Consider the following 22,107-nt stretch of genomic DNA (forward strand, 5'->3'; position numbering starts at 1 on the left):
CCCGCATCATTAAAAATTGCTATGTCATTATTCAGAATATTTTTTACGTTACCAAGTATGCTTGTATTTTACGAATTAGTAAACATTTAAATTGGTAAATTGGGTCAATTGCATGTAATAAAGAAAATTACTTGGAAAGAAAATATTTTTGAATTTCAGTTGAAATAGCTTCGACTGTGAAGAGCTAATACAAAACAGTTAGATGGACAATACATATTGCTCTTTTTCGGTTATTAGTGCTGTACCTATTAGTAATGATTTAATGATCCCTCATAAATGTGGGACTGGGAATCGAGGGTTTCTTAATCAATTTTTCAATGGCGACACACCAATTTCACGCACTCGTATTCTGTATAGCTCGTTAATTCCGCGTTCTAGATTACATGGGTGGATAGATACTGAATAGAAACGCAAATTCCAATATTGCAATCGATCAATTTAACCTTTGTTTCGCCTTGAATGGTTGCACCTAATAAGTTTCTACGATCAATTGCTGTTCTCGGACATCTATCATCCCCCTCTCGTCTCATAAGCAAACAAATTTAATCAAGTGTTTTCAAATGGTTCATAAAAATCGTTCAAGGACGACTGCTTCGTCGATAATTGCAAGCTTTTGCGTTTTATTTGGTATGTCCAGTAGCAAACAATTATATAAGCCTGTTTGTTATCTAGTGCGGTTTCTAGCACGCATGTAGTCTCACTGATAGTAACAAGTACGTACTGTTCTTTTATCATTTTTAAATAATTTTATAAAAATTATAAAATAATAAAATTGCATTCGCTACTTTGACACAGAAATTTTTAATAGAAGGAATCTTATGACCAAAGTGAGTAGGTTACATTGAAAGTAGTACGAGAATTGAACAAATATTTCAAATCAGGAAGAACTTACTAAAATTATTAACCTTTTTTAACTTACTAAAATTATTAACCCTTTGCAGTCGGAGCTGTTTTTAATTTGAAAATTAAATATTTCTTCCGACCTAGAGTAATTTCATTCTATGTGATTTTTTTCATTTTATGGATATGAAATTGATGTAATACTAAATGTTATCAAATAATTTTAAAACTAAATAATATTAAATGTGTTTGTAGTAATTGATTAGATACTAACATATGTGAAAGAATGTAAACAATATTGTGGATAATGGCACAGCAATTTTTAGTGGTGACTCTGACAATGAGTCACCTCTTGTCTGCTAAGCGTTAAAAGGAGCAAGGTGTTTTTTCGTTCCTGCCTCTTGCAATTGCCTGTTCATGAAACTTGTTTAACCCAGAGTTAAAAAAATAAACTTTTCAAAAACCACGCTTATATTAAAATGCACTAAAAAGGAGAAAATAATCTTTTTTTAGGGATTAGTGACTATAAATAAAAGCGTGGAGCGCTAAAATATGTATATTGACGTAATCTTCGTGGGCGCTCAACACTTTTATTTATAGTCACTAATGCCTAAAAAAAGATTATTTTCTCCTTTTTAGTGCATTTTAATATAAGCGTAGTTTTTAAAAAGTTTGTTTATATATTTTTTTATTTTCTACTTTTTAGTCTTTTTTAAATGGAACGTAAGATATAGTAACACTGGTTTGAAATAGTAAGATATGGATGTACGCGAGAAAAAATAAGGGGATGACTCCGAGAGACGACGTCTCTTGATGGAGTCCGAAATTGTCCGAAATGGAACTGAATGTACGGAATACCACACTGACAATGAGCTCCTTCGGTGCGAAGTGGGTCAGTGGAGTAAGGATGAATCGGAGTGGGACCGCGTAGTGGAGTAGGGAGCGCTAGTGCGCGGAGTGGGGATCGCTGAACACGATGACGTACTACCACGTATCGTACGACGAGGTGTGACGGTTAATATTAAAATTTTTTCTCCTAGACGCACAGTTTTTTTTAAAATTTGTTTTTTAATATTGCATTGTCATGCAGGCCTGAGCTATGTTTAAAGTTTCAAGTCTCTAGCTCATCAGAAAGTGATTTAAAATTCGATTACAAGATTTGACGCATACAACAACGACAACTCGGCAAGCTAATATAAGCTTGGTAAAAAAAGGGACAATCTGCATCGAATGACTGATTGTAAATACAGTCACCAAGTCATCTATCCAGTCATCCACCTCTGAAAGTTTCGCTTTTCCATTACAACGGTTCGAATCACTGTTCACACAGCTGGCACACAAAGTTGCAAGCCAAGAAGCGTGGGCAGCGAGCTCATTACAAGACACTGCGTGCTATCTCCATTGAATCTGTGAAGCCAAGATGGATTTCGTGCTACAAATCATCATCCTTTTGGTTCGCGTTACTGACCCCGGTGACTCATTACAAACGATCACAAACCGCGTCGGCATAAATCAACCTAGAAAAATATTTGGACAACTTTCGCGCGCTACAACGACGAGTCTATACAAGCGAAAACCAGTTCTTTCGCAAAACGCGAATTAAATGCGCGCGTGTTTCGCACACCCCTGTCGATCGAACGATAATCCGTAGAAAAATTCTAATAACGATAGATGCGGAAACATACATGATTTCGTACACCTGATATTGTATTTTATCGCCAGTTTCCAGCGACGTTTATTGTAAATTGGACATTTCCTGCGCTGTAATTGTACTTTCGCGTGAAGGGGATTAAACGGAAATACTCTCGTACATTATTTAATATCAAGTGCTCATTGGAACGAGATTAGAGAAAGAACTCGATATACAGCGTGAGGCACCTAACCTGATCACCACAAATAACTCTTTTAAATTTTGCTTTGCACAGAGTATTTACATCGCAAAGTTGGTCAAAATATGATTTTTCAAATCTTGTGTAAGATAAAAAATTTTGGTTGTAGCGTAGTTACGCATTGAAAGTAAAGACTTTTGTGTAGTATGTACCCATTTTTCTCTTCGGCCGTTTCTGAAACATCGCTCGGCCATTAGGATCGTTTTTCAAGCCCAGCCGATAATCTGACAAACAAATGTTTTCGATAAAAGTTCATCGGTACATATTCAGTAATCTATAAATCCCAATGCAAAAAATTATAAAACCTTTTTTTTTAAATAAAAAATTATGGTCAACTTCATTTTTGAAACGCCACTAATTTATTATGTATTGTTGTAACTAACGTCAAGACGAATCCATCTGCACTATGCATGTTAGTCTAAAAATAATGCTAAAATAGTTTTATCAAAATAATGATTTCTACAAACGTCACATGGTATCAAGGGGGACGAGATGTGGTGCACATTGCGAGAGAAACTTTTGGAACAACCCAATAGAAAAATTCATCTCCTCTCCCATTCATATTTGATGTATCCATCTACGAGAGCCACCGAATCAAACGTTACGAAATCCGCGCCCAATTCGAATCGCCATTAAAGCAGTCGAGATCACCTCGAAATAGTTCTTGAATGGGCCATCCAGACGAGCCCGGAGAAAGAAGGATGAAGAAGACTGTTCACCGAGCAAGCAGTCGGCCGTAAATGCAACGCGCAGGCGAGAGAGAAAGACGCCCACGATCATTTTGATTTTTAGTAATCCGACTCCATTAATAAACCGCCCACCAGACACCGTCGTGTTCGGGGGTTTCGGAAGTTATCTCTCGGTCGGGGGGGGGGGGGGGTTTCGGGTATTTTTAGTCGGTCCATGGCGATGCCCGTCGAAAAACCATCGACGTCTACTTCTCTCTTTCTCTCTCTCCCTCTCTCACTCTCTGTACTTTAACGCGTGCTGCGCATATGTGAAACCCGCGTACGCCCCCGCCTAGAACACGGCCTATAGCGTACACATGTGTACTCGAGCGGACATAATACCTTATAAATAGGGATTAGCTAATGGCATGCGAAAGAGTGATGCAGGTTTTATTTTGGTTTTCCGGTCGCTGGGACGAACGGCTTCCTCCTTGCCCACTCCGCTCTGCTCCAGCGAGATATCGAGCACGATGATCGGACGTGAAAGTTTCATCGATCGGATGTATAGGTTGACCTGTACACTGAATAATCTCTCGGTAGATATTGGAAAATTCATGTACTTAAACATCATCGCCGATTAACACATTATCTGCCGGCGATTACTTGCATAATTTTTAAAAGTCCATGGTTCATGGCTAAAGACTTTTTAATGGATCCTTCAACAGCATTTTCCATTCTGAACCAATCAGCCACCTTCAGTAACGTCATCCAAGAATTGCAGACTGACGATCTTCATGCAAAATAAAAATTGTCTGCATCTTGCCAAAGTTGTACAAATCTACATATATGTACATCAGTCGCTTCGTCTCTTACTATGAACGTAGTTCGTGTGAAACGAAAAGATAACATTCACAATGCCCCCTTCACGTTGAAATTTATACAATGTTGAACTGCAACACTGGCTCCTCGAGAAAGATGAAGGAAGTTTGTCAGATGTTCCATCGAGCATCGGTACCAGGATGATGGAGCTGATTAAGTGATCGAACAAATGTCTGACCCTCGAAGACGATTGCGTCTAAGAATAGTCTTGATCGCAGCTTTCTGAAGCAAGTCCTCGGGAATCTACCAAAACACGCATCGAAAAGCCAAAAGAACTATCCCAGAAAATCCATCGAGCTCATAGAATCCCTGAAGATTCAAATCCCGTTAAAGTCTCATTCAATTCGTATCGAGTACTACCAAAAATCCGTTTGATTCTATGATCTAAAATCCATCGCGGGGATCGTTGAAGTTTTCCAAAGAAAATGTTTGCACGAAAGCAACTTCTTGCACATTTTCCCCAGCAATGTTAGCACAACGTTCGCAGAACAGTTTATTTTCACGATCCAGATTCCTGTTCATCATACCTTCGATGATGCCGAGCGAGACCTACGCGGCCTTTTTGCGCCAAACTTTAGCAAATAAACTACTCGTAAATCTTTAAGGACGAAAAGAGGAAAAGAAGAGCGATCTTTTCAGCGGGTCCAGCCTATCAACATTCCAGGACAACAGCTGGCTAGGACGTTAATGGGCCTTGGTCTCGTCTCCCTTTACAGTTTGGTCGAATCTACTTCGGAATGATAATAAATACACCTGTTTGTGATTCTGGCGGCGGCGATCTGCTTCGTAGCGAGTCGAACCTCTTATCGATTACGGCTTCGATCCTCGGACCACCATTCAAGCGCATTTGTCTGCGTGGTTGCACTAGCTTTACTGCTTCTTTATCATTCTCCTGGCGAGACACCATGATCCCAGGTAAAAGGAGATCGAACACAGGTGGAACGTAGGTGTTTAAAAGGATAATAAAAAAGACACGCTTTGTCGAATGTGGAAATACGAAAAATTTGTAATTGATTATGGAAAAAGTTGATATACTTTTGTTTCATTTTTATCAGAAAAAATCATTCCTTTATTTTAATTTTCATAAGAATATGGAAATTTACATAAATATCCGCAGTCTACTTACCAATCGCATACAATAAAATAAGTACAACCGTCGGATTAGACCAGAAATTTACTGTGCAGTATCATAAATAGACTGCGAAACTTTGTGCAAAATAAAAACTTATTGCCTGATTTGAATATATTTAATAAGTTGAAAATAATATAGTAACTAGGGGTGTGCGAGTACCCGAAATTTCGGGTTCGGGTCGGGATCCCGAAAGTTTGCAATATTCGGGTACTCGAAAGTTAAAGTTGGGACAAGTCTGTGATTAGAGCAGCGATAAATAACTGTGAGCATATTAACCCTTTGCACTCCGTTTTCGCCGATAATGCGATATTGGAAATATGAACTTTAAATCCACTGTCGCTACTACGGCGACACGACTGTTTTGCTTACTAATATGTATACATATATAGTGCTGAAGTTGTTGGCGTACTATATGAATCACTAGGCTGGAGTGCTAAGATCATCGGTTGTAATAATATTCCGATTTGTAGTAAACACCGTTAGTAAACGCTGATTTCATCGCAGACTTGCCCCAACTTTCACTACGGGTACCCGAATATTATAAACTTTCGGGATCCCGACTCGACCAAAGGCTCGGATACCCGAAATTTCGCACACCCCCCTAATAGTAACACATTTAAATTCTTCAAATTTTTAAAATCCGCAGTACAGTATCATAAATGAATAATAAAGGGCAAGATGATATCCAAACAAACAATATACCAATAGTAGCAATGGGACGGCGCAATAAAAATGGCGTACATAAGAACGTGTACATACGAGTATGAATGTGGTTCGAAACAAGGTGACGGCTGGATCATCGGGAATGATGAAAGAAGGAAACGTTATCTAGGATCGTTGAATGCACCAGCTGTTCAAATTTCGGGGTGGCAAACGCGAGTGCAGGCGAGAGGCATTCGCCGATAAATAAAAGGAAAAGATGATCGAGAGAGGGCCCCTCTTCTTCTAGATCTCAGTCGGATCGAGCGGAAGAGTTACGAGCCACGGATCCACTGCTCGGCCTAAATACGAATCGGGAACGCCGAAATCGTGTCTCGGCCCTACGGCTCTCTGCGGTTCTGCTCGGAATAAACGCGGGATCATCGACATCCGTGGCTCGTTTGAATAACCGCGTTTCTTCGGACCGCACACGTGATTCATCGCTCGCTGGTCTACTGTCGGAATTACCCAATGATTGAGACGTTCCCTGTAATTGTATTTGCAATGGTCTTTCGCGGTACCAGAAATCTCAAATAGATTGGTAAGAAGACTTTTAGAAGATCGAGAATGTGTTGAAATACTTGCTGGTGATGTAGGAATATTTCAGCAGAGTACATATTAGATCAGTAAATGTTTGCACTTCAATCCTTTTCACAATTGTGCGATTGACGGTGTTTAGAAACATTCACAGATTTGTTTATCAATTTTTCTGATATTTTTCAGGGTACTTTTCGTGGACCAATTGGTCTTTTCGTTGTTACGAATGTTGTTGGTAATCATTTAATTTGATTGTTAAAACTTTAGTATCTATTATAGATGAAGATTTTGATACACTGGGTCAACAATGCTTATTGTTAGAATGAACGCATTTTTCTTGCAATATAAAATTCATTCTTGGAAATTGATTGCAGTTGATCGGGCACTCTGAATCGGTTCAACGACTTGCCACGATGCACGTTACAAAACTAGCCTTGAAATTCCCCAACGTCTTCCAAGAATCAAAGATAAGCTTCCACGTTAAAAGGGCAATGGACGATTGAAACTCTGTTGAGACCATAGAGACTGTCTCTGAACTGCTACTATAATCTAAGAGGAAACTTGAATCTACTTAAAAGAATAGAATTCTTTATTCTAAGCTTTCTCTACTTACAATTAGAAATGCAATTCCTGAAGACCATTGCTCTACATTTCCAACTAACACATGTACACCCACCCACATTCGTTCTTTTACAGCTTATAAAACATTACAGAGCAAGGAAGATGTCCCTAGAAGTGCCGTATATGACAAAAAGTCCTTAGAAAAGTTTTGTTTTCCGGCGGTCTGGTAGAAGCCGAGCACTAGAAGTGGGCGTGGTCGTTTGAGTAGGCGTGGCTCCTTCGCCCTCGATCTTGTCAGAACCAGAGCAGTATCCCAAAGAGCAATTTCAATCCACGATTACAATAGAGAAGAGAATAATGCAGCTGTTACTGAGCAATATTTGAGGCAATCGATATTCAAGCAAAAACCGATCGCTAAAAGTGGGCGTGACTCATCGAGTGGGCTTTCTGAAGTCTCGTCTTCAGAACCGCAACATGCTCTGCAGAGCAATCGCAGACCACAACACAAATAACCGAAAAATGCAGGTGTTACTGAGCAATATTTAGACCAATCGACGTTGCAGCAGAAACCTAGCACTAGTAGTAGGCGTAGCCGTTTAAGTGGGCGTGGCCCCAGCGCTCTTGATCTCTCCGGAGCCACAATATGTCTCACAGAGCAATCACAGCCAACAGTCACTATAGAAAGAAGAAAAATGCAGCTGCTACTAAACCAGAAGGTTCACATAACCGGGTTCACTAACCGGCCCGCGTTGACTAAGCACATTTCGCCGGCATCAGCGGTCTCCACACACGCCCCTGGCGCCCAAAAGCCTTTTGTATTCGTAACACGACTTATTTGCTCATTAAGAATGTGCGTGCCAGCCGCGGCACGCATAGTAGAAGCGTTCGTTGCACAATGTATATAACATACATTTCATAAGACGCACTATCGAATATCGTTTCGGAGCAGCGAGTCAAGGGCAATCGTTCCGAACAAGATCGACCCGTTATCTATCAACGACACAAGACCAGGCCCTTTTCACAGTATCTATCTCGGCCTCTTCCGGCTACAATCGGTAACAAACTCCTTGAAGTTTGTAATCGCGATTCAATCGTTTGCTAATTTCCTCGTACTAACGTCTCAACGGCTGACGACGGATAAGATTGTTATGTAAATATCTTGGCACAAGAGCGACGCTATCAGTGTATCCATTCACGGACTGGAAAAAATGAATATGGCGACCGGTCGACATGGACGACGACCCAAACCGACACGAGATCGCGTTTTACGCAACCGGAGAGGAGCATCGATCTAATTTTAGCGGGAAACAGCGACACCAATGCACCACGCTAGAAAACGAAAATACTTGCTTCGATTCATACGATTGCATCATCGAGGAAACGATGTATAGAATGGGGGACCACCGGGAAACCGGCAGAGTTATTTCTCTTGTCGGTTGTAATTTTCTGTCTCTCGCGAGATAGCGAAGAAAAAGAGATTGTAACGAGATTGTGGTGTGACATTGGAAAAAATGCTCTTTGTGAAAGGATACTGCGATTTGTTGGCAGCTAGATTTGTTCCGCGAATGTTGGAGCTGTCAAGATTTTATACATATAATACATTGATGGCAAAATTGAGCAGGGAACATTTGAAACAGCAGGAAAATTGTTGGACAAAGAACTTTCTGTTTGGTCTCTATCTGTTGCGATTGCTGCAGATCATTTTTATACTGCACAAAGATCCACGATCTACTGATATCGTGTCTTGAAAACGATGTTTCCATGATCTCATGAAACGAGAATTTCATTCTGCGCTAACATCTCTAAAAGATACTAGTTTCTACCGATTTTCAAATAAACACATTCGAACGTGAGGAAGCGTCACTAAAATTTGTTGTTTGTTTGAAACGTCAAGTAAATTGCATCGTAAAAAGCGAGTGCTTGTGTACTCTTGAATAAATTAGTACAATTCAGCGGAAAAACCAGGAAGTAACTCTCTCTCTCTCCTCCGGCAAACAGATGCACAACATTCGATGAAGTTCAGTATTAAACGAAACTGAACAACGCTTTTGCTGTTCATTGCTGCGAGCGTGAAAGTTTACAGTCTTTCTGTGAACTCGATGTACAGATCTCATTCACAGAGTTGCATCTGAATCGGTTAGTCATAAGACTCTCGTGTAATCTATTCGAATCAGAGTTGTGTAAAGATTAATTCCCAGGCTTGGGAATTCTTTGAATAAAACACAGAGCTCCAGCAAGGACGATGTCATAATTTATTTCATCGTTCCGTTGTGCGGACGATTTCCTCTTTTAGCGATACTGCTCTCTCGAAGGTCTTTCTTTAATTATTATTGGTTCGAAAGCATGGGGGAAAGATAAGTTTATATGTGGGTCAGTACTTATAACGGGATAAGAGTGACGTAAGCCTCGAGTTGTCTCGATTATCGAAATGGTAAAACACAAAGAATTCACAGATCTGAAATATAATCGCAGGCTTTGTACACGTCTAAAGAACATAAATTCAATGTTATCGACAATTTGATTATCTCGACGATGCTCTTACGACCTATAATTATTACTATATCTGCACGAGTACTGTCCAGAAAAGGTTTTAATGTATTTCTTCCTTTTTTAGCATCTTCTTCATTCTATGACATTCTACGTCTTTCTTTTTAAGTACATTTACAGGGTTCTTCAATTTTCGTATGGCTAATAAATATTTCTGTTTAAGAGCTAGTAGAGGTCACGACGAAGGACGCGTCGTCGCTCACATAAAAATCTCACGTAAAAATCCTTGATCAAAAGGTTAAGGCGGTTTCACAACAAATTATAGAAAACGTTCGAAGACTCTATTTATAACCGTTTAAATCTCGAAGGCTAATTACGATGCTTAAGGGATCATCGAAAATTAACGAGAGCAGCGGCGATCGTGTAAGCAGTACGCTTATCAAAGGTTACGTCACGTGTATCCCGGTTTATCCGAGTAATTAACTAATTGAGCTTCATTGACCGACAACGGGGCAGGGAGAGCTAGGTGGCGCATGGTAGGCCAACCCGCATGAGAAAAATGCTCTCTTTCAGGACACTTCAGAAACAGCGTTTTCACAAGAAGAGATCCTTCGAGTTTCTTCGAATTTCCCAAGGAAGGCAACGATGAGCATGTCGATGTATTAATCGGTATACCTGCATCGCCCACTCACGCAGGCGAGAGAAACGCGATACCTTCGACGCCAGATTGTCGTACCTTTTTTTTCCACGGGAAAAGGTATTCGTGATTTCAGCCGGATGAGATAGGCGCTAGCACGTCTATGGGCGCCGTATTCTACCAAAAGAGAACTGCGATCCCATGGTTTAATGGGGTTTGTGGGCTGGAACGCGAGACTTTAGCCGCATGGGAATTTTCTCGATTTATCCTCACAGAAAATCCAGAAATTTTTGGAATAAAGAAGGCTTCAAAATTGAAGCTGTGAGTACATGTTCTTGGAAGAAATGTTCAAAAGTTGCAATTATTTTAGAGAATTGCAATACAAAGCAGTAAAAATATTTAAACAATTCAAAAATACTGTTCAACTATTTTTAACTCCTATATCTTGCAATTAATGACAATGTTTATTTCGCATCAAAATCCGCGTATTCTTTACTCAGCACATAAACGGTCGGTATTCTTTCTCTGTTCATAGTTGTGTTCGTTCTTATACTTTGCTAACACAGTAGAACCTAAACTAAGCTAATTAGAGCAAAGACAATCGCATAATCGATAATGAGCTTTTTAAAATTCCTGGTGTCTGCAATACTCTGATTTAAATGTTTCGAGATCTCAGGTCGGTAGACGATTGGCATAAATATAACATTACGGAATGGGCAGCCTTCGAGAATGGAACACACACACAAGTCAGATTTTCCAGACTCGATTGCAACAACTTGGACGTAGACAAAGCATGCAAAGCAATTAGAGATGACCTGGGCGTGTATGAACATATTAAGAGCTGCAATTACTTAGTACGGTATTGATCTTCCTCGAAAGGTAGAGCCTTGCGCCTTCCTTTCCGATCACCTAAAAACCGTAGAAACAACAGTATCTTACGATCATGTCGGTTCTCATTTCCAGATGTTAGTCGAGTATCGTGGAAAAGAGAATTATCGTTCTGGTAAAGAATATTTATGAAATTGTCGAGTTTCCTGGTAAATATTCCTCCCACAGGATTGCCATAATCAATTAACCAGCCATATTGTTCCCGTTAGTCCAGTGTCGCCAGATGAGGGGAGGGAGCACGAATTGAGGGGAAAAAGTTTCTCTGTCTCTCTGCCAGTACCAGACACATGCACGACTAGGACGAAACGCGTCACGTGACCAGGTCGGGGCAAAAGCGTGGGGGAATAGCGTCGTAGAGCTACAGTGGGGACACAACTCTTGATCTGGCCACACTGTCCATAGCCTTACTACAAATCTTTATGCAAAATAAAAATGGTCTGCAGCAATTGCAAGAAACAGCAACCAAGGTTGGTTCGTTCGTTACGAACGGACAGCGGATCTTTAAGCAAAATAAAAATGTTCTACTTGATTTGTAACCAACTGGAGTGAATTAAAAATTGATTTTCGTTCTTAGTATGTTTAATAGATCGACAATAATATAACAGTATTTTTTAATTCTTCCAATGTTTTCACTGTTTCAAATTACACCTATTCATTTTTCTCATAAATGCATAAAATCCGTTGTTTAGTTATGAATAGAGTTGGTGCCATTTAAAACAGTCCGAGGACGTCTTATTTTCAATTTGTTAAAATCATTAAAGAAAATTAGAGAAATTTTTATGTGTCCTCTGTTTCTTGTAATTGATCCGAACGTTTTCTTTGTAGTTTGGTTTTCCTTTGAATTCTGCCCACACATTCCGACGTAAATGCAAAAACCCGCAGTTTTCTCCGTTATCAAGACGAATACGTAATGAGAAGAACAAACGGCCAACTGAAATGAATTATACGAGCAACGCAAAGCTATTTTCGTGTCCAGTATCAGCGAGCGGGTGTAGAAAAATTAGTCATCGCAGCTCGTAATTATGCACGACAGCGCGCACAGGTAATGTGCCGATTCCGATGCAGTTGTTCCACATATTTACCATTCGTATCTGCTCTGACATTCATAGCGCGCGAAACTTAATACCATATCTCCCATTTTCTACTCCTAGCCAACTGGCGTGAAAGGAAAACTTTCGACCGGTCGTTTCCGTTGCGATATCGTACGTGTTGCAAATATTTAGCCCCTAATTAACAAGCTAGATTCAGCAGCACCATAATTTTTCCCCTTTACTGCGAAAAAAGTACGTATTTTGTCACTCTCCAGGTCAAAAAAGCCACGCTAATTTTATGCATACCGTTACTTAATGCACTGCATAATGTTCACCGAGTTTGTCACTTTTATGTCACAATATTCTTGTTCACGGTTTAAGAGAGACAACGTTTTGCTTCATAGGATACTGCATTTACGAGTTCTGTGTATTTGTAAAATGCAAGAAAGCATCAGGAGTACAACGTTTTAATTGTTGGGTCATTAAATTAAATTCTACCAAAAAATCAACATTGATCTCAAACAAATACGTTCAGAAAGACATAAAATAAAATGGACACACAAGAATTTTAGCGGATCTGTGACGATAAAATCGTCAAAAGAATCCTCCTTGCACCGAATGACAAAACTTAATGCAACTTTTGTTTCACCTCTGTATTAATGAACTTCCAGTCAACGAAACAAATTTTTACCACATCCTTATTTCCATAAAAGACTCGCCGTCTTATGAATGACACCATCAGAACGTAATAAGCGACAAATACGGCTAAATTATTGCCGTCTTAAGAAATTTCACGTGAACTTCACGTCGACGGTTAATTGTCAGCCTTGAATTGTTTCCCATCGCTTGAAAACGAAATGTAAATTTTCTAATTGACGTGTTATGGCAGGTTGATGAAGTTCCCATCCGTCGTCTTCCTGATTGTACGCGACGCGTTTTGTAATTCTCGGATTCCTTCGATCATGCGTATACACATAGGTATATGTATGTGTACACGTGTGCATGTGTATACACACACGTTGAATCATCGAACAAGTGTAATTTCATAATTCAGGAGGGACCCTGCCGTGTTTATTTTACCCGACCAGCAAACTGAAATAGCTTTATCGGTTAGGTAATCGTTTCTCCTTCACTATCTTCGTTGTATCGATTGTAATTAGCAATAAAGAATCGTTTCGCTTTCAATGGAACGTTAAACGGCTGATTCTAACCAGGTTTCGAAAGAAAACTCTAGAATTTACTGGGCGGATAGCGCGCGCCCAATGGTGCAAGAAATTACTCGAATCACCGTTAAACGTAGATCCTGGTCAGTCATTTGAATTACCGAAATGATGTGTGTTTTACGATATTGGGGGTTTCCAACCGGCATTTAATAAATACAATATTTTTATTACACGTCTCCACTGTATATTTCTAGCTTTCAACGCCTTCTCGCGTGAAGCAATTGCTTTTGCTTTACTGGTTCATTCGATTTATCAAGATTGTCAATAGAGTAAATGTTTCACTGTATATTTACATTTTTCAACACCCCCTTACAGTTTCTTTGGACACATATTGCAATCAAAATCGCTGAAGTTCTGGAGAGATGCACTCTCATTACTTTTATAAATAGACTGCAGATTTGTATGCATAATAAAAATTGTTAGAGATATTTCTAACGAGCACAGAGCACCTCTCGATTTCCAAATAACTGATGAATGGTGGCTGCTATCAGCTATAAAAACTGCGTTACCAGGTAGCGTCATCCGCTATCAAGCCGACGCTATTATCATCAGTTATCTCAAGCACCGTTGAACTTTGGCTTTATCAAAGAATCGTCTAAGCTGGTTAGACGAGGACTGAACGTTCGTGGAACGAAAAATCCAAGAAAGGTGGTCCAATGGGAGCAAAAGAAAACGTCGTTCTCGTTACCGTGATACCGTTTTTCTATCTGGGATTCGTGGGATCGTGTAGAGTTGTAGAGAGAGAGAGAGAGAGAGAGAGAGAGAGAGAGAGAGAGAGAGGGCAGCATGCCTACAGGGTTTCTGCTTCGAATCTTCGTCACGTACGAAGAAAACGAGTTGGAGCCCGTGTCCGGAGCATTAGAGATGAGAAGAAGCCGCTCCTATTATTACGGAAAAAATGGAACATCCTCGAATGGGGGCCCAAGAGGGGGGCCAGACGGTCCGGTCAGCCGGCCAGTTACCAAAAATCTGTGAATGCCATGCTGGACACGGGGCACCACCAGCCGCCGTTTCATCCTCATCCCACGAAACCATCTGCACCCGGTCATCCTACCTGAAAACCTCTCAGTTCACCTGGCGTCCCTGCCATCTACCCCCACCTGGGTCTCCAGGTTGCTTTCGTTTATCTTTTTTCGGGCCATTCAGCAGTCACCGCCAACTACTGCCACCGGTTCTTTGTGAACCAGCTTGCTTCGCGATACGAGACCTCTTCTTTCTCCACTCCACTCCTCTCCTCTCCTGTCTTCTCTACTCTTCTCTCCCGCATCTCTCTTCTGTCTCTCCTTGCCTCCCCTCGCCCTGTGCGTACCCTCTTCTCAATGGAATTTGCCAACAGCTGGACCAGTCCAGCAAGAAGTGGATCTCTCGCCGAGGACCCAGATCCTCCAGACTTATGCTAAACAATACGTAATTACGAGACTGCGGTTCTTTATGGATTTATGACACTATAAATTCGTGACACACAAGTCGATAAACATAAGGCTAACACGTTTGCAATAATTCGTTGAAATTAATAGAAAAAATAGGAGGAGCATTTTATTTAACCTGCCATCTCCTGCAATCGACGTCGAGGATTTTTGTGTTCTCGCCGATGGTTCTCTAAACATTTGTCCAGAATTTGTTCACATGATTTTTTTCCAGAATTGTTGCATTCAGTTTGCCTTGTACATTTGCATGAACGGTTTGCACGATATCGTCAACATCGTCGCTATGGTTGTTCTCTCATCTCGCTCGTCCCTGAATGATCGTTCCGTTCCAGGCACCGCACTGGGCGCTGTTTAATTGTTTCATTAACATTCCCAGTAAACTACATTCCGGTGCATACTTAACCGTGCGCGTTTAACGCTCGATCGGCATGCGTTCTACGCGGCGAACGCGCGAGAAATCGAGTTTATGCACGGGCCGCATAGTTTACGTTGCTCCCGCGAACGATGCAGTGGAGTGTGCCAAACGTCGCAAACGCACACGGGATAGATCCTGGTTTACCCGGCCTAACAATAGTTTCGCTTCTAGTTCATTACTAGACCCGATTAGCTGTGGCGTGGCTGGGGAAACATATTTCTTAGCAACGAGATCCTTACACCGTTGCATTACGATTTTACATGCACGTTGCACTTTGGAGTATTTGCCCTGAAAATATAGCCAAAACTATTTTGGCATTATTTTAAAACTTGCATGCATAATGTAGTGTCATTGGATTCGTCACGACGTCAGCTACAACAATGGATAATAAATAATACATAGTTTAAAAAATTAACTTAAATTTTTTGTATTATATAGATATACACATTAAACATTGAATGTCGAAAATGAGTAGGTGCAATTTAAAGTAGATTAATGTATTAGTCCCAGCTTATCGAAATGATTAACAGAAAGAAGAACTTTCTGTTTGACTCCTGTAATTTTTTTATTTTGCTTAAAAATCGGCAGTCTAGTCATGTACTATAGACTTTTAAAAGAAGTCATTGCTGGTGAATAATGTGTTAACCCTCCAATAACTGATAAGGTACCTAGGGACCTATGACGTTTTCAACGACGCGCGACATTTCAATACGGTCCGACCGAACAGCCGTAGCCTACGTGACGTCTACATATAATACAAAGAAACTTGTAATAACACCATTAGGGTTAAAAAAACAATTATACGCATCACACGCCATATTAATAGGGAATGTTGTCGGGTTTCGACGCATTAAAAAGTTGTCGGGTATCGGAGTGTTCAAGTTTTTTTTAACATTTTTGCTATTTATTCTTGCTGTAACTGCATAAAATTTACAGAAAGTATTGTTTCAATTTTTTAATCTAGTGACACGAGATTTGATAATATGTTTCATGAGAATCATTCTTGTAGATAAATAACAGAAGTGGCAACGTGATTGCTGCTTTGATTTCCTATCGATCAAGAGGTTCAAAACGCGTTTCACTTTATCTACCTGAAATTCCTTATTTATCTGCGTAACATCTATAATGTACAAAAAACCTCGAACGCACGTGTACGAGATACAGTTACTATTGGAACAAATGTCTTATTAGAGGTGGAATGTAGGCGCTACCAATTGTTCCTTCCTCTCGTTGCACCGAGAGAGCGACTTCAATGCTATGCGGCTGCATAAACGATGAACTAAATTGGACCGCGTGGTGAGTAACCAATAAGTGAAATTGAAGTACAAAGAATCAACGAGCGCGTGTGGTCGACGGAAAAAATTGCTTGAATGAACGTCTTCCCTTTTCACGGTCGCTCCTCAATCAGCCAATAAAGAATTACAATTAACGATTATTGTGAACCTCATCGATCAAATGCCCCAGAATGAATACATTCACGCTTATAATAATGTTAAATAGTACGTTCATAATTTAGAAAATTTGTCCCATTAACGTTGCATTCAATTACGCTGTAATAAATGCTTCTATTATTACTGTACATCTTGCATCATAAATCAATGAGAATAATACATGATGAATGAATCATAGGCGTTAACAAGCTCCGTGTTACAACGTATGCTACGTCATAAATATAAATATTGCACATTATTGCGTTAACCCAATGACCTATAATGTCTAGTCAGTCTCGCGACAAAGGCTTTTCGAAATTAACAGACTTGGTTATTGATATTTTACAATCTGCAGTCTAATCATTAGACTGCGGATCTTTATGCGAAATAAAAATCGCCTGCATCGATTGCGAGAAATAGAAACCAAATTGGATGTTATTTCTTCCCTTAATGATCTTAATAGACGAGAAATCATATCGACATTTACAATTTTTAAAATTTTCCAACAAAATCCGCAGTCTACTAATTATAATACATCGATACATGTCATCTATACGTGTCAAACTTTGTGTTTTATGTATAGAATTTTGCATTCGGTATAAAATACTGTTCTGAAGCAAATAAATTCCATTGTAGGCGTTCAAAGTCAAGTCGATTTGAACAAGTCAATTTATTTCTATTGAATTATTCTATTGAATTATTTTGTTTATTCCTTTAGAATTGTTCCACTAATTTTCTATTGCGTTATACGAGGTGCTTTATTAAATTTCCTCTTCGGAAAATGTATTTAATAAATTTGAGGAATCACTTTGAATAGTGTTTAATAATACAGAGGTGTCAGTTACAGGGTCATCATTTCCGTGCTCGGTTTCTTCAATTCAGTTGTTCTGCAGAAGATTTGGCCATAATTTTCGCCAAGCTTTTTTCAATCTTGTACCCTTTACATCTTTCCAAGAAATAGCGACAGCAAAAATTACATGCTTCATGTTTACCTCGGAAATCCTTCACGGTGCAATCCGAATTGAATAAATTTTGTACAAATAAATTGCGGTATTTGCTTTTGCATTTTGAATAACTCCTTGGTCCATGGGCTCGATCAAGGACGTAACATTTGCTGATTTTAATTCAAGGGCGAGAGGGGGTAACCTCTACAGTTGTCTAATAGTAAAAGGGCCTTTGTGTCCTCTCAGGTTTTCCAAGTTTTCAAAACTCGGTACAAAATGATGAAAAAACAAAGTTTTAATCAAAAAGGCATTCGTGGAACTGCAGAAATGTTGATGTCAACGCGAAGAACTTGAGTTCAAAGGCAACAATTAGAGTCGGCCGCAATTACAACTTTATCGAGACGGTTCGCGTCGGTTCACCGTACGAGGAAGAGTAATTAAGCGTTTTTAAGACCGAGTAATTGTTCCTTCCGCAACAACGATTACGAGTTCTGCTCGCCGATGCAACTACCCACAATGGTAACTATTGTTGCAGTCGCTTATACAGAGCGGACGATGAGGTAACTGTTAGTTATCCGTGATGCATGCGAAATTATCCTTCGCAACTCGATTCGAGGGATCCTGCGGCTTTAAACTTTCTTAGCACGCTCGTCGATCCATCGAGCGCGTTTGATTTAATATATTGTTTGCTAATTAAATCCCCTAATAACCACCCGGACTACCCATTACGGCTAACGGACTAGGCTAATTCAATTTTAAAATATTCTTTGCGCCACACAGTAGGCGAAAATGTCAATCTAGCGGGTCAAAACTCTATTTCAGCATTATTTTAAGATTTAAAGACATAGTAACGTGAGTCATTGGATTCGCTGTGACGGTAGCTGCACAATGATACGTAATAAAAAATATATGACCATAATGTTTTATTAAAACAAAAGTTTATTGTAATTTTTTTTTCTATGGAGAAACGCCCGATTAGAGATAATCACATCAGTGGACGATTTTCACGATCTAAAATATTTTAGCATTATTTTAAGACGTAAAGCCATAGTAAAGTAGGTCATTGGATTCGACTTGACGATAGCTGCAACACTCTCTATGCAATAAAAAATACATAGAGGCATTGAAAAAATTTACGTGACCATAATTTTTTGTTAAGATCGCTGTGCGGCGTCAGCCCGCGACAGCCGTGACAAAACAAGGGAAAAACAGAGTCTCATAATTTGTCAAAAATGCTCCTTAGCGTTTCGTATAGCTCATGACACTAAATAGCTTTCGATTGAGATAAAAATTAACAAGTGTATAAAGTGAAATAATGTATTAAAACTCTCTAGTTGAGGTTCGGAATAGAGATAAAATTACATGTTAACTATTATGTTATCTATGTATTATGAAACATAATGTGGACAAAAGAAATTTGCAAATGTATCTTGAATAATGAAATACATATTTTTGAGATAGCACTGTTAGATACGGTACAACGCAATTAGAGAGAATTTTAAAGCCACAATGCAGGATCACAAGAGTAAGCGAAGTGAACTACATTTTTAAATACTATCATTATAAATTATATTTTGCAATAATTTTCATATATCCTGGCTAAATGGACATCTACATTCTACTGGATCATTGTCAAAATTTAATTTTGTCCAGCAAGATTGTGGAAATAGATCGAAAGGTTCGACATCTCGATTGTTGTAGTAGCACGCTTTCGAACTTTTCCGATTTTTCAGGAAATACAGTGGTATCTGTGCGAGAGTGCGACGGAACGAATATTTATCAGTACATTTCGTAGATTATGTCAGTTAGAATGAACGTTTATTCAACGCGAATTATCATTCATAAAATTTAATGACTGGTCTCACTCGTGATCAATTAATTGAAGTGGTTGCAATATCTGAGAATCCATCAATTAAACCATCCAACACAGTTTCGACAAGTACACAAAGTACACATGCGATAAACCGTGACACGCGGATTAAAAAATTATCTGATCGTCTTTATAATCGACACCATTCAACAAGTTGTTAATATCCAAAATTCGATCGAACGATGTTAAACGTCACTGTCGCATAGGTTAGGTATTCGAACAACGCGAACAATTCTTCATCAACAGAGCATAGCAATAACATTGAAAAATTATTCCCAACCCTAAATCACCGATAAAACTCGTTTCTATCAAGAACTCTGTCAGAAAGAGCTGTCAATCATCGAGACTGTCAGTCGACGGAACGCAACAAGTCTCCGTTGTCGAAGTTAATCGAAACAAAAGCCATTCAACAAGTCGTTTATGTCTAGCGATCTTTGTATTCAAATGAAACGTACCTTGTGCGGCGAGAAGCACTACCAGCAGGGCAACAAATCGCATCGGCAACATACTGTTTTGTTGTTGAAAACCACTGTCAAAACCAACCGCACAAAATTGGCACTAGGAAAGGCTTAAACTCGATTAATTCGACGAGGGGAACGCGTGTGCGGTGCACGGAGGACGGTTTTTCACGGCGAATGGTCGTTGAACTGAATTAAGAACCGAACGTATCCACCAATACGAGGTGGATACTGAATACAAACTGAGAGAAGGAACGCGCGCGGTATCCGAACAGCGGAATCGCGCCCCCGGCTTTTTACGGGGACCTGCGCCAACCGGCTGCGCAATACACGCCGAACATGACACGCGCCCGCACTTCTATGCCGATATTCTGTGTCGCAGGACACTCACACCAGGACCAAACCCATAAAATTACACCAATTTTCCTTCTCAATGAGATCACTGGGAAATTACGCAAAGTACACTGCTGTGCAAAAGAAAGATGCACCCGGCCATATTTAATAGAAAAGCGTAAAAAGTCAAATAAGAACACAGTAAGTGTTGAAAAAGGATTCCGCTGTTTAATTGAATAGTTCTGAGAATGTATGTGTTATTGCGGATTATCTAATACTTTAAATGTGTAAGAATGTTTATACCATCGTGTGGATGACTGAGTGTTTTACTTATATGTTTATTTTTTGTTATATATAATTTTATTGATTTATACTGTTATATATAATTTTATTGATTTATGCGTTGCTTTAGCGCTTTTGTTAACAAATGTATGTTACGTTCAGATTTTGTTAAATAAACAGTTCCCTGCGAGCGAGCAACGGATTACAACGTGTCGTGTCAAGCCTCCGAGCCTCCTTACAAATGGGATAAATCAATCATTGTACAATACAATTTCTACATAAAAAGATATTGTATGTCATTACATCTTATAATTATACTGGGTGCTTCTTTCTTTTGCACAGTATAGTGTATGTAGACCATCCCCTCCTACCCTAAATACGGATTCCTGAAAAATTGACAGCACCAGGTCCAAGTTTTTAATAGAAACTAATCTTCAATATACAGAACCAGGTACGAAAAATTGAAAATTGAAATTTAAACTTTGAACTTAAAGGCGCCTTTTCTGATAACTTAAAACACATTACCTATTGGCTAAAGTAATTAATAGACTCCGGATGTTTATACAAAATAAAAAGTTTGTGCATCAATTGTAAGACGCAGGAGCTAAATATAAATTTATATTCTTCATTAATAATAATGTGGTGAAAATATTATATGAACACTCCTACTCTTTTAATATTTTTACTGTTTTAAATTGCGCTTGTTCATTTTTGTTATTATATAATGTAAATATAATTATAATGACAATGCGGATCTTTATTCAAAATAAAAATATTCTGCATCAATTGTGGGGAGCAGTAGTTAAATAAAAATTCATTTCACCCCTTATAATGGTGTTTTTACATTGAAAACAACATGACAACACATTCTTAGGTTTTTAAATAATATTTTTCATTGTTTTATATTTCACCCAGTTAATTTCTTCGTAGCTTTGTTAGCTCGGCGACCCCCTCCCCGAGGGAGCCCCACATAATTATGCGTAAGGCATTTCCACACGATAAAAAAAAAATTAATTTTTTCGTAAATATAGAAAAATTAGCAGTCTAATGACAACACATGATTTTAGAATGTATTATTTTAAAATTCTTCAGATTGTTAGAGAATAAATAAAATGTGTATTTGGGTCCTGTCTCTTGCAATACATAGATACAAACAATTTTCTTTGCTTATGCTAGAGAATTATAAAATATTAGGGCAACTAGATGACCTCACGAAGCTTTTTTTCTCTAAAGAACATTTACCAGAACAAAGTACAAGATTTCTTGAGTCTTGTGTATACCACCTTAACATTTAGGAATCACAGGACGATTCAATATAAATAAATGATTATAGAACAACTAAATAAAAACGAAGTACTAGTACTTATTGATATACACTTCTCACAGGTGTTTTCGCAAATTTCGACAAAATTCAACCTAGTTTTACATACGATCATTATTAACTAAATTACCGAAAATCAGAAAGGATCTAAACGAT

General features: G+C 39.0%; 1 protein-coding gene across 2 annotated transcripts in view; it reads right to left on the reverse strand.

Annotated features, from left to right (window-relative positions):
• The window catches only part of LOC143207488 (neurotrimin), a 107,164-nt gene extending 86,891 nt beyond the window's left edge, over positions 1-20,273 (reverse strand). For both annotated transcript variants that reach the window (XM_076421032.1, XM_076421031.1), the window contains exon 1: positions 20,013-20,273. In XM_076421032.1, the coding sequence (XP_076277147.1) occupies positions 20,013-20,064 (52 nt within the window). In that variant the 5' untranslated portion in view covers positions 20,065-20,273. The remainder of the gene's footprint in view (positions 1-20,012) is intronic.
• Positions 20,274-22,107: the final 1,834 nt, after the last annotated feature.

Source organism: Lasioglossum baleicum, chromosome 3, assembly GCF_051020765.1.
Source record: "Lasioglossum baleicum chromosome 3, iyLasBale1, whole genome shotgun sequence".
NCBI lineage: Eukaryota > Metazoa > Arthropoda > Insecta > Hymenoptera > Halictidae > Lasioglossum > Lasioglossum baleicum.